At 51.9% G+C, this 10,597-nt stretch overlaps 1 protein-coding gene across 1 annotated transcript; it reads left to right on the forward strand.

Annotated features, from left to right (window-relative positions):
- The first annotated feature begins 7,199 nt into the window (after positions 1-7,199).
- On the forward strand, positions 7,200-10,352 carry LOC144267050 (uncharacterized). Its single transcript, XM_077820705.1, has 2 exons — positions 7,200-7,873; positions 9,148-10,352. Exons 1-2 carry the CDS (start codon positions 7,804-7,806, stop codon positions 10,287-10,289), a joined length of 1,212 nt encoding a protein of 403 aa, XP_077676831.1. The 5' UTR covers positions 7,200-7,803; the 3' UTR covers positions 10,290-10,352.
- Positions 10,353-10,597: the final 245 nt, after the last annotated feature.

Genomic DNA, 10,597 nt, shown 5'->3' on the forward strand with positions numbered 1-10,597 from the left:
GTAGGACTGTGTTTCTACCCAGCCTCCTAAGAGCTAAAACTCACTAGAGCTGAAATCACTTGAGATGGGGCAGTGTTTCTGTGCAGCCTGCAAAGAGCTGAAAATTACTAAGAGACTAATGTGCAGAGGTCACAGGAGAGAGGCTGGCGGCAGCAGAAGGTGACTGACAATCAGCTCGTGAGGCAGCAAAGAACCGTGGCTGGTGGGATGGCCAGCGGAGAGGAACCAGGGCTGGCGGGGTAGCCAGGTGTGAGGAGCAGTGGCTGGCAGGGTGGCCAGGTGGCAGAGTGAGGGGCCAGCAGGCAGAGAGGCACAGCGAGGGGCCAGGAGGGCCCTAGAGAGAGGGGCGGCAAGCGAGTGTCCAAGCAGTGGAGTGAGCGAGGTGCCTCTTTACTCCCTCCTCCACCCAGGGTGGGAGGTGAACTCTACAGATGCACTTCTGAACTCTAGGTCTGCACTGACCAAGGACAGGAACTGTGAGTGGGGTGCAGAGAAGGGACAGGCATGTTAAAGGAACTTTTGCCGGACTTAAGAACCTAAGGGGGAAAGGGCACTGCCTAACTTACTTGAGGGTGGGTCTTTTACTCATGGTTTATGTTTATGAACCCTGTGTGCAGTGTTTTTCCAAATTAATGCCAAGTCACTCCCCTCCTTTTATTAAAAGTTTATTTTCTACGCTCAGACTCTGTGCTTGTGAGAGGGGAAGTATTCCTCTCAGAGGCACCCAGGGGTGGTGTATAATTTTCCCGGGTTACTGGGTGGGAGCTTGAGCCGGTTCTAAGTTGTATTGATGGAAAAGAACCCCTAGATATTGAACCTGGCCCTGGTTGCTGCTGGCTTCACCTGGCAGAACCGTTACAATATATTTGACAAAACTGACTCCACTCCTCATCTATAGACTGGTACACTTCATTTTCAATACCTATTTTACCCTCAAATTTATAAGATAAATCTAAATCCACGTTCAGGCATGCGACTTTCCATCCCTAACTAATTTTCCCATGACTAAAAGTTTTGACTTCGTTCAGGTTTTCCCTTGTCTTTCAACTCCTGCATGTGGAGTTCTAACAGCATGTGTTTGTTACGGGGCGTGATTCACCACTGCAGTGCCTCCTGCTGGCTATCCTGGGAATTAGCTCTTGGCCCTTCCAGTCTGCCTTCAGCTAGTGGTGTCATGCCTACCATCACTGCTGTCTCCACTCTTTGGACTCACGTTGCTCCCCGAACTGCAGCATCCTCTTCTAGGCACGGTCCTCCAGCTGCACTAGCTCCAGCCCCACCACAGTATCTCCCCCCTTCCGGGGGACCAGCAGTCCTTAGTCCCACCACTTGCCTCAATGGCCAGCTGCAGTCCAAGGTTCAGCCCCTCATCTCAGGGGCAAACTGTAGTCTGGATACCAGCCACTCTCTTCATTGGCAAGTGGAGTGCAGGGTGGGGTGGGGGACAGGACCCAGGCCTGCCCGCTACTCTGGGTCCCAACCCTGGGACCCAATAGCCAGCAGTCACCTACTGTGCTCTCCAACCTGCTGCCTATTTCCTTTGGGCCACTTCCCCCGTAGCCCTAGCACCCCCTCATCCCTGGCAGCAAGGCCCCAGCCTCGCAGTGGTCAGCCAGCAGCTCACCCTCGCACACCCCGGCCCCTCTTCAGGCACCCAGTCCTCCATCCTTGCCTTCTAGGGAGAGACTGCCCTCTGCTCTGCAGAACAGTCCTTTATATATGGCCCTCGCCGGCCCTGATTGGCTGCTTCAGCAAGCCTTCCCTCTATTGGTGGGCTCAATAAGCCCTTTCCTAATTAGTGGGTTCTCCGCAGCCTCCTTGGTGCTGCTTTTAACCCCTTCTTCTCCCTGTATGGGGCAACCGCCCCACCACAGTGCTATATAGTTTACCTATCAGATTCCCAACAAGCCTCATATTTTGCTTGGTACTTTCATCATTGCAGTTCCCATTAATTTTGGCCCAGAAAGTTAGGGCCAGTAGTTTCATTTGTAGTGTAGCTGGCATTTCACTGGAAGCTATCTGTAGTGCGCACAGGTGTTGTAATAAATGCACTGCTCGCAATTCATAGTGCCTGGGCTTGCATTAACTCTAATTTTTTAAATTCTGATTTTGATGCTGACCCAAAAGTTTGGCAGCCAAGTCAGTAACTGGTCTGATTAAAGCCCCGTATGCCATCAGCAGTGTTTTCTTATCTGCTCTCCAGCAAGACTTTTAAGCAGGTTAATCCTTCCTGCACATTGATCTTTAACATAGGGTTTTATGACCTTTCTAAAGTAATTTAGTATCAAATATTAACAATAAGAATTTGAACGTTGTAACTATATCTGTTTGTTCTACATACAGATACAGTTTACATTCCTTTGCAACTTTTTTTTTCTGTAAAGACCAGCTCTTTGGTTTTAGCAATGGAGAACGCGAAGCCCCACATATATCCCCAGCCAGAGGTCTCTCCTAACACGTTGTTGATTCTCTCTTCTGCCACCTCAGTAATCCTGCTCCTCATGCACAGAGCACAGTCATCTCTGAATAGAATGACACCTGCCCCAGCACTTATTTGTGTTGGGAGATCATTTACAGTATCATAATATTAAATAAGGTTGGGTTGATAACACTTCCCTTTGGTGTTCCATTTTTAATATTGTACATATTCAACATAACTTTCCCAACTCTGCCTGGTCCTTTTACTCAATAATTCTCTAATCTACCCCTACATTCTTCCCCTTATCCGTAGTGCACCTACTTTGTACAATAAGCCTTCCCTCCATAGCAGGTCATACGTCTTTTCAATACCTAGAAAGACAGCTATCATGAAACCCTTGCACCTCATGGGTGTTTGTATTTCAGTTTCTAATTTAGCAATGTGAACCATGGTGCATCTGCCTCTCCTAAAACCACTCTGCACCTTATCTGTAATGCCACTGTTTTCCAGATAGGCAGCCAATCTGTCATTAACCGTTCTCACCATAACGTGGGGGCAAGTGGCCTATAGGCATCCACTTAGGCGAACAGTTTGCCTGGTTCTCATATTGGAATTACTACTCCATGATTCAGTTTTATTGGTCTGGTATCACTCCTTTTTCCCATAGAATGTTAAATAATTGCAAGATAACTCTCAAACTGCTGTCAGAGAGATATTTAAACGTTATGTTACATTTATTATCTTTACCTGGGGATGTATTCTTGCTGATACCAGTAGATTTCTCAAGTTCTCACAAACAAAACCATTCATTCAGTATAGTAGCCTCATGTTTACCCCAGTTACATAATGGATCGTGACTCTCCCCAATGAATTGTGTTTTAATCTGAAGGAAAATTTCACTTGGGTTTTCATCATTATTGACCCCTCAGAAAGTGTCTGCTAAAACTTCTGCTTTCTCATTATCAGAATTTCTTACTATGTTGTCAGTCCCAATAAGACCTGGGAAGTCTTAGTCTGAATTCCAATATTTCTTCTAATTCGCCTGTATTTTTCGGATGTCTTGGTATCTTTGTTTATCTGCCCACAGTACTTTCTCCAATGCTCCTTCTTTGATTTTTTTTATAATTCTTTGTGCTACTGCCTTACTTCTTTAAAACTTCACTATTCATTGTATTTTTTGCTTTTTTAGTGTCTTTGTTCTTATTTTTAACTGCCATTTTGCACTCCTCATTCCACCATAGAAGTGAGTCTTTATTTTTGGGGTACTTCAGTATCCTACGTATGGCTACAGTAGCTGCTGCTGTTTATCCCTTTATTACATAATCATTGAAATTCTCTGTCTCATCACTCACACGATTATTATTCACGAATTCAATACATTTACTTGTAAATAGCTCCCAGTTAGCTTTCTTAATTTTCCATGACCTTCAACCTTATCATGCCCTTAAAAGTAGTAAAAGTACTATCGGGAAATTATCATACCCTATTCCTTCTTCCTTATATATTTTCCAGTTGCATCTACTTGCAATATCTGCTGTTATAATTCCCAGGTCTAAGCAGGAAAAACTACCCTCTGCTGCATTAAATCTAGTTAAGGTGCCATCTTTTAAAACCACTAGAGCATTTTAATCAATCTAAGCATACACCATTTTTATCACTTGTCTTACTTCCCCATGATTTATTATGACTATTTAAGTGGTAAAGAGTCCTGTAGCACCTTATAGACTAACAGACGTATTGGAGCATAAGATTTCGTGGGTGAATACCCACTTCGTCAGATACATGTAGTGGAAATTTCCAGAGGCAGGTATAAATATGCAAGCAAGAATCAGGCTAGGGATAACGAGGTTAGTTTAATCAGGGAGGATGAGGCCCTCTTCTAGCAGCTGAGGTGTGAACACCAAGGGAGGTGGGCACACTACGGCCTGCGGGCCACATCCACCCTCAGACCGTCCTGCCCGGCCCCTGAGCTTCCGGCCGGGGAGGCTAGCTCCTGGCCCCTCCCATGCTGTCCCCCCTCCCCCGCAGCCATGCTGCCACACGGGCAGCACTCTGGGTGGCAGGGCTGCGCATTCATACAGGGCAGCGCGGCAGTGTGTCTGGCTCCAGCCCGGGTGGCGTGGCTGCCAGATATGCTGCTCTGAACAGCATGGTAAGGGGGCCGGGGCCTTGGATAAGGGGCAGATGTCCTGGGGAGCAGTCAGGGGACAGGGAGCAGGGGGCAGTTGGATTGGGTGGAGGTTATGGGGGTGGGTGGTCAGGGGACAGGGAGCAGGGGAATTGGTTAGGTGTGGGAGTCCTGGGGGGCCTGTCTGGGGGTGAGGGTGTGGATAGGGGTCGGGACAGCCAGGGGACAGGGAGCAGAGGGGGTTGGATGGGGGTGGGGTCCTAGGGGGCAGTTAGGGGTGGGGGTCCTGGGAGGGGGCGGTCAGGGGACAAGGAGTCGGGGGGGTTGGATGGGGGTGGCATCCCAGGGGGGCGGTTAGGGGCGGGGATCCCGGGAGGGACTATTTAGAAAAGCTGGACTTGCACAAGTCCATGAGGCCGGACGAGTTGCATCCGAGAGTGCTGAAGGAATTGGCGGCTGTGATTGCAGAGCCATTGGCCATTATCTTTGAAAACTCGTGGCGAACGGGGGAAGTCCCGGATGACTGGAAAAAGGCTAATGTAGTGCCAATCTTTAAAAAAGGGAAGAAGGAGGATCCTGGGAACTACAGGCCAGTCAGCCTCACCTCAGTCCCTGGAAAAATCATGGAGCAGGTCCTCAAAGAATCAATCCTGAAGCACTTGCATGAGAGGAAAGTGATCAGGAACAGCCAGCATGGATTCACCAATGGAAGGTCATGCCTGACTAATCTAATCGCCTTTTATGATGAGATTACTGGTTCTGTGGATGAAGGGAAAGCAGTGGATGTATTGTTTCTTGACTTTAGCAAAGCTTTTGACACGGTCTCCCACAGTATTCTTGTCAGCAAGTTAAGGAAGTATGGGCTGGATGAATGCACTATAAGGTGGGTAGAAAGCTGGCTAGATTGTCGGGCTCAACGGGTAGTGATCAATGGCTCCATGTCTAGTTGGCAGCCGGTATCAAGTGGAGTGCCCCAAGGGTCGGTCCTGGGGCCGGTTTTGTTCAATATCTTCATAAATGATCTGGAGGATGGTGTGGATTGCACTCTCAGCAAATTTGCGGATGATACTAAACTGGGAGGAGTGGTAGATACGCTGGAGGGGAGGGATAGGATACAGAAGGACCTAGACAAATTGGAGGATTGGGCCAAAAGAAATCTGATGAGGTTCAATAAGGATAAGTGCAGGGTCCTGCACTTAGGATGGAAGAATCCAATGCACCGCTACAGACTAGGGACCGAATGGCTAGGCAGCAGTTCTGCGGAAAAGGACCTAGGGGTGACAGTGGACGAGAAGTTGGATATGAGTCAGCAGTGTGCCCTTGTTGCCAAGAAGGCCAATGGCATTTTGGGATGTATAAGTAGGGGCATAGCGAGCAGATCGATGGACGTGATCGTTCCCCTCTATTCGACATTGGTGAGGCCTCATCTGGAGTACTGTGTCCAGTTTTGGGCCCCACACTACAAGAAGGATGTGGATAAATTGGAGAGAGTCCAGCGAAGGGCAACAAAAATGATTAGGGGTCTAGAACACATGACTTATGAGGAGAGGCTGAGGGAGCTGGGATTGTTTAGCCTGCAGAAGAGAAGAATGAGGGGGGATTTGATAGCTGCTTTCAACTACCTGAAAGGGGGTTCCAAAGAGGATGGCTCTAGACTGTTCTCAATGGTAGCAGATGACAGAACGAGAAGTAATGGTCTCAAGTTGCAGTGGGGGAGGTTTAGATTGGATATTAGGAAAAACTTTTTCACTAAGAGGGTGGTGAAACACTGGAATGCGTTACCTAGGGAGGTGGTAGAATCTCCTTCCTTAGAGGTTTTTAAGGTCAGGCTTGACAAAGCCCTGGCTGGGATGATTTAACTGGGAATTGGTCCTGCTTCGAGCAGGGGGTTGGACTAGATGACCTTCAGGGGTCCCTTCCAACCCTGATATTCTATGATTCTAACTCTGCAAGCCGGGGCAGGGGGTGAGATAGCGCACAGGGAGGGGCCGGGAGTCTGGACTCCTGGGTTCTATTCGGTGGCACATCTCATTGTATTCTGTGATGGCCTGGCTCGGTTGCTGCAGTAGAAGCCACCCCACTTTGATCCAGCAGCTCAGCGTCCTTTAACATGGACACGGAGTCCCTAGTGGTTAGGGCTCCGAAAGAAACGTTTGGAATATGAACTGTGGTTTAGTCACGGCAGTGACAGCTGCCTGCGTCTGCCGAGAGTCTGAGCCCATCGCTCTGCGAGGGCTGGAAAGTGTCCGTTCATCTCGGGGGGGCGGAGGCGGGGGTCTGTTGATTGTGAAACCTAATGGTGCCAATTTAAACACGGTGTGAAATTTTGCTGCTAATCTTCTTAGCCCCAAAGTCCAAGGAGTGGGACTGCAAAGCATCCCAAAGCAGTACCTAGCTCTCTGACTACCTCCATATTATTCAGCCCTGTGTCTGTCTGGGTCTGCATGCCCCATCTGTCTGGGGATGCGGTTCTGGGGCCGGAGCCACTAGATGGCACTGGCTCTGGCTGTGGGAAGCAAAGCTCGTGTTTTTCTCTCTCTCAATCTCTTCAGCACTTCCTGGTTGTGCAGCTCCTGTCTTAGTCCCCAGTCCCCATTGTGCCTCCTTTCTCCCTCCATGCAGCACTACGCCCTGGGGCCATGGGGGCCCGGGAACCGCTCTGAGCATCCCCTGGTGCCTGGGAGAGTGCATCAGCCAGCGGGTGCTGGGACTCAGGACTCCTGGGTTCTGTCCCCGGCTCTGGCAGGGGAGTGGGGTCTGGTAGGTTAGAGGTCAGCAGCTGGGGGTCAGTGCTTGCCTTAGGCAGCCCTTCATAATGGTTGTGCCTCTCTCTGCTCCAGCGAGGTTTATCTAGTCACCCTCTGGGATGCTCTTGCTCGGTGATTGTGGGAGACATGCCAAGCAGGTGTGTGGACTCGTTCCCCGGAGCCTGTGCAGACCCCACTCCTTGCTGTACATGTGACCTGGAGCCCTAAACCACAGATCATCCCTGAAGCTGGGAGGAGCTTTTTCTGCTCGCTGTTTGCTGCCTGGTCACTAGAGCTGGCTGCAATTTAGGGGGCTGTTTTTCATGGAAATTTTGGAAAGAAAAGAAACCGTTTCTGTGTCAGTTTTCCTCCCCCTCCTCCTCTTCCTGGTTGGCAAAATAACTCAGGAGTTTTTTCTCAGAACTTTCAGTAGTTGACCAATTTCAGCTCCTGGAGAAAATCTCCCGCTTGCCCTGCTCTTCCTCACAGGGACAGGATTCCTGATTCCCATGGAAGCACCCTGCATCCCAGATCTCCAGGGCTCTGAGGACACGGATGGGCCACAAGGCGTCCATAGAGGTGAGGGATGCATTAAAGGCGCTCAGAGAGCATCTCTGAGCCAGGTAAATATCCCAGTGGGGCTTGGGTGAGCTTCCCCCACCTCCCCGCCACAGCCCCAGTTCTGTCCCATCCCGGTTCATTCAATAGCAAATGCCATAGATCTTGGTTTCCAAATGAGGAGTTTTCTCATAGCTTCTTAATGTTGTTTTTTTTTTTTGTGGGGGGGGGAATCAGCAACACTCTTGAAATACATTGTTTTTTGCGAAGTACCAGGCGATGTTCTCTTTCAAAAAGTCCACTGCCCACAGCCAATATTGCCTGGGAAGCGGGTTGTCAGGCCCCAGAGAATTTTATGTGGGTGAAACACCCAGGTTTTCAGTGGGTGAAAGAAGTAGCTAGTGACCGTGATGGAAATCTGGGTCCAAGAATTTTGAAGCGATGAAAAATGCTTCAGATTGGAAGCCGCGAAAGGAACATTTTTGTGGTGGAACTAGTTTTTCATGGTAATAGCCGCATTACGCCCTCCTGGCCATGGCATGCATGGATTGCACTGACCTTGACTCATTTCTGACAGCAGCTCTAGCCCTTTGCCTCCCATCCTTCTGCGGAGAGCGGAGAGCAAAGACTACACAGGAGGAGAGCTTTCGCTCCTGCCCTGTTTAATCTCACTAGCAGCTCTAGTGGCAGGAAGTTGGTAATGAGGACAGAATCTGGCCCTTTCCATGTCATAATGTCTTAGAATTTCATAGATGTTAGAGACAGCAGAGCCCATCGTGCCCATCCAGCCTGGCCTCCTGCCTAACCCAGGCCAGGAATCTCCCCCACCGATTCCTGCCTCTGGCCCAGTAACTCCTGGCTGAGCTAGAGCGGAGCTTTGAGAGAGAGACGCCCCATCTCCACTGACAGACTCCCAGGGATGGAGAATTCACCCCGTCCTAAGGGGAGCTCTCCCAATGGTTCATTCCCCTCCCAGATAAACACTGCCCCCTAATTCCCAGCCTCCATTTGTCTCCCTTCTGCTCCCAGCCAGCAGATCTTGCTTTGCCTTTGTATTGTAAAGATCCCACCTTTTCCAGCTGTGCTCTCTGAGGTTACCTTTCTCCTAATCTTTTATGGTTTTTATGGTCACGGTGTGTCTGTGCAGCGCCCAGCATGACGGGGCCCTGATCCCAGCGCTGTGTCTCTGTGCAGCGCCCAGCATGACAGGGCCCTGATCTCAGTCACTGATCTCTCTCTCTCCCCCAGGATTCCCCTTTCCCAGCTGTTCATTGTCTCCCATTTCCTCCCCATAGGTGCTGAGATGCTGCACAGGGACGAGGAGGGGAGTCCGTGGCAGGATGAAGCATTGTCGGGCGAGGCGCCCGAGGGCCAGCCTGGGGCCGAGGCTCAGCCGGATGGAGCACAGGGTGAAGGGAGCGCGGAGCGGAAGACATGCCCTGAGTGCGGGAAGAGCTTTGTCTGGAGCTCACACCTGGCGCAGCACCGGCGTACGCACACCGGGGAGCGGCCGTTCCGGTGCGGTGAGTGTGGCAAGAGCTTCAGCCGCAGCTCCAACCTCGTGAAGCACCAGGGCACCCACACCGGCGAACGCCCCTACCGCTGCCCCGACTGCGGCCGCGGTTTCACTGACTCCTCCAACCTGGCCGCTCACCTGCGCGGCCACGCCGGCCACAAGCCCCACCGCTGCCCCCAGTGCGGGAAAGGCTTTGCCCGGCGCTCCCACATCGCCACGCACAGGCGCACCCACACCGGCGAGCGCCCCTTCCCCTGCCCCGACTGTGGCAAGGCCTTCACCCAGCGCTCCGACCTGGTGGCCCACCGCCGCACCCATACCGGGGAGCGCCCCTACCGGTGCACTGTGTGCGGCAAGCGCTTTGGCATGAGCTCCACCCTGACGGTGCACTGGCGCACCCACACGGGGGAGAAGCCCTACCGCTGCCACCAATGCGGCAAAGGCTTCACCCAGAGCTCGGGCTTCCTCACCCACCAGCGGCTCCACGCCGGAGACAAGCCCTACAAGTGCGGGCAGTGCGGCAAGGCCTTCAGCGTCAGCTCCGATCTCCTCGTCCACCAGAGGGGCCACGACGCTGGGGCTGCAGCCCACAAGTGCCCTGACTGTGGGGCTGGCTTCAGTGCCAGCAATGAACTCCTGAACCACCAGAGCAGCGCCCATGGGGAGAAGACGCCACACCAGTGCGCAGCTTGCGGGAAAGCCTTCCGGCTCCGTGCTGCCCTCGGCAGGCACCAGAGGACTCACAGTCAGCAGAGATCGCACAGCTGCTGCCAGTGTGGGAAAAGCTTTCTGCACAGTTCGGCCCTCAGCGCCCATCTGAGGACCCACACAGGGGAGAAGCCTTTCAAATGCACCCAGTGCGGGAAGGACTTCCGCCAGAGTTCAGCCCTGATCAGACACCAGAGGACTCACATGGGCTAGGGACTGGCCACGGCTCACCCTTGGGGGTCAGGGGCCGGCTTGGAGATCAAGCGGCGCAGAGGACAGGGGTCAGATTGGGGTGGGTGCTGGGAAGCTGGGGATGGGCTCTGGGGGAGGGACCTAGCACCTAGATGGAGAGCTTGGGGGTGGGGCTGGGGACTAGGATGGGAAGGAGCTGGCTGTGGGGGCAGGAGGGTCAAGTGAAGTAAAGCATGGAGTCTGCTTGGCATCCCCCGAGAGTATCACACACATCAGGGCAAAGCTTGGCAGTGGCATGAAAGTGAGTGGGTGGGGAATAACAATGGGGG

The sequence above is a fragment of the Eretmochelys imbricata genome, chromosome 6 (assembly GCF_965152235.1).
Source record: "Eretmochelys imbricata isolate rEreImb1 chromosome 6, rEreImb1.hap1, whole genome shotgun sequence".
NCBI classification, from domain to species: Eukaryota; Metazoa; Chordata; order Testudines; family Cheloniidae; genus Eretmochelys; species Eretmochelys imbricata.

Excerpts from the sequence above, each read along its gene's own strand:
- LOC144267050 (XM_077820705.1), top strand. The coding sequence starts at position 7,804 with ATGGAAGCACCCTGCATCCCAGATCTCCAGGGCTCTGAGGACACGGAT. Across the intron at positions 7,874-9,147 it reads GCCACAAGGCGTCCATAGAG|GTGCTGAGATGCTGCACAGG; the intron begins GTGAGGGATGCA and ends TCCTCCCCATAG.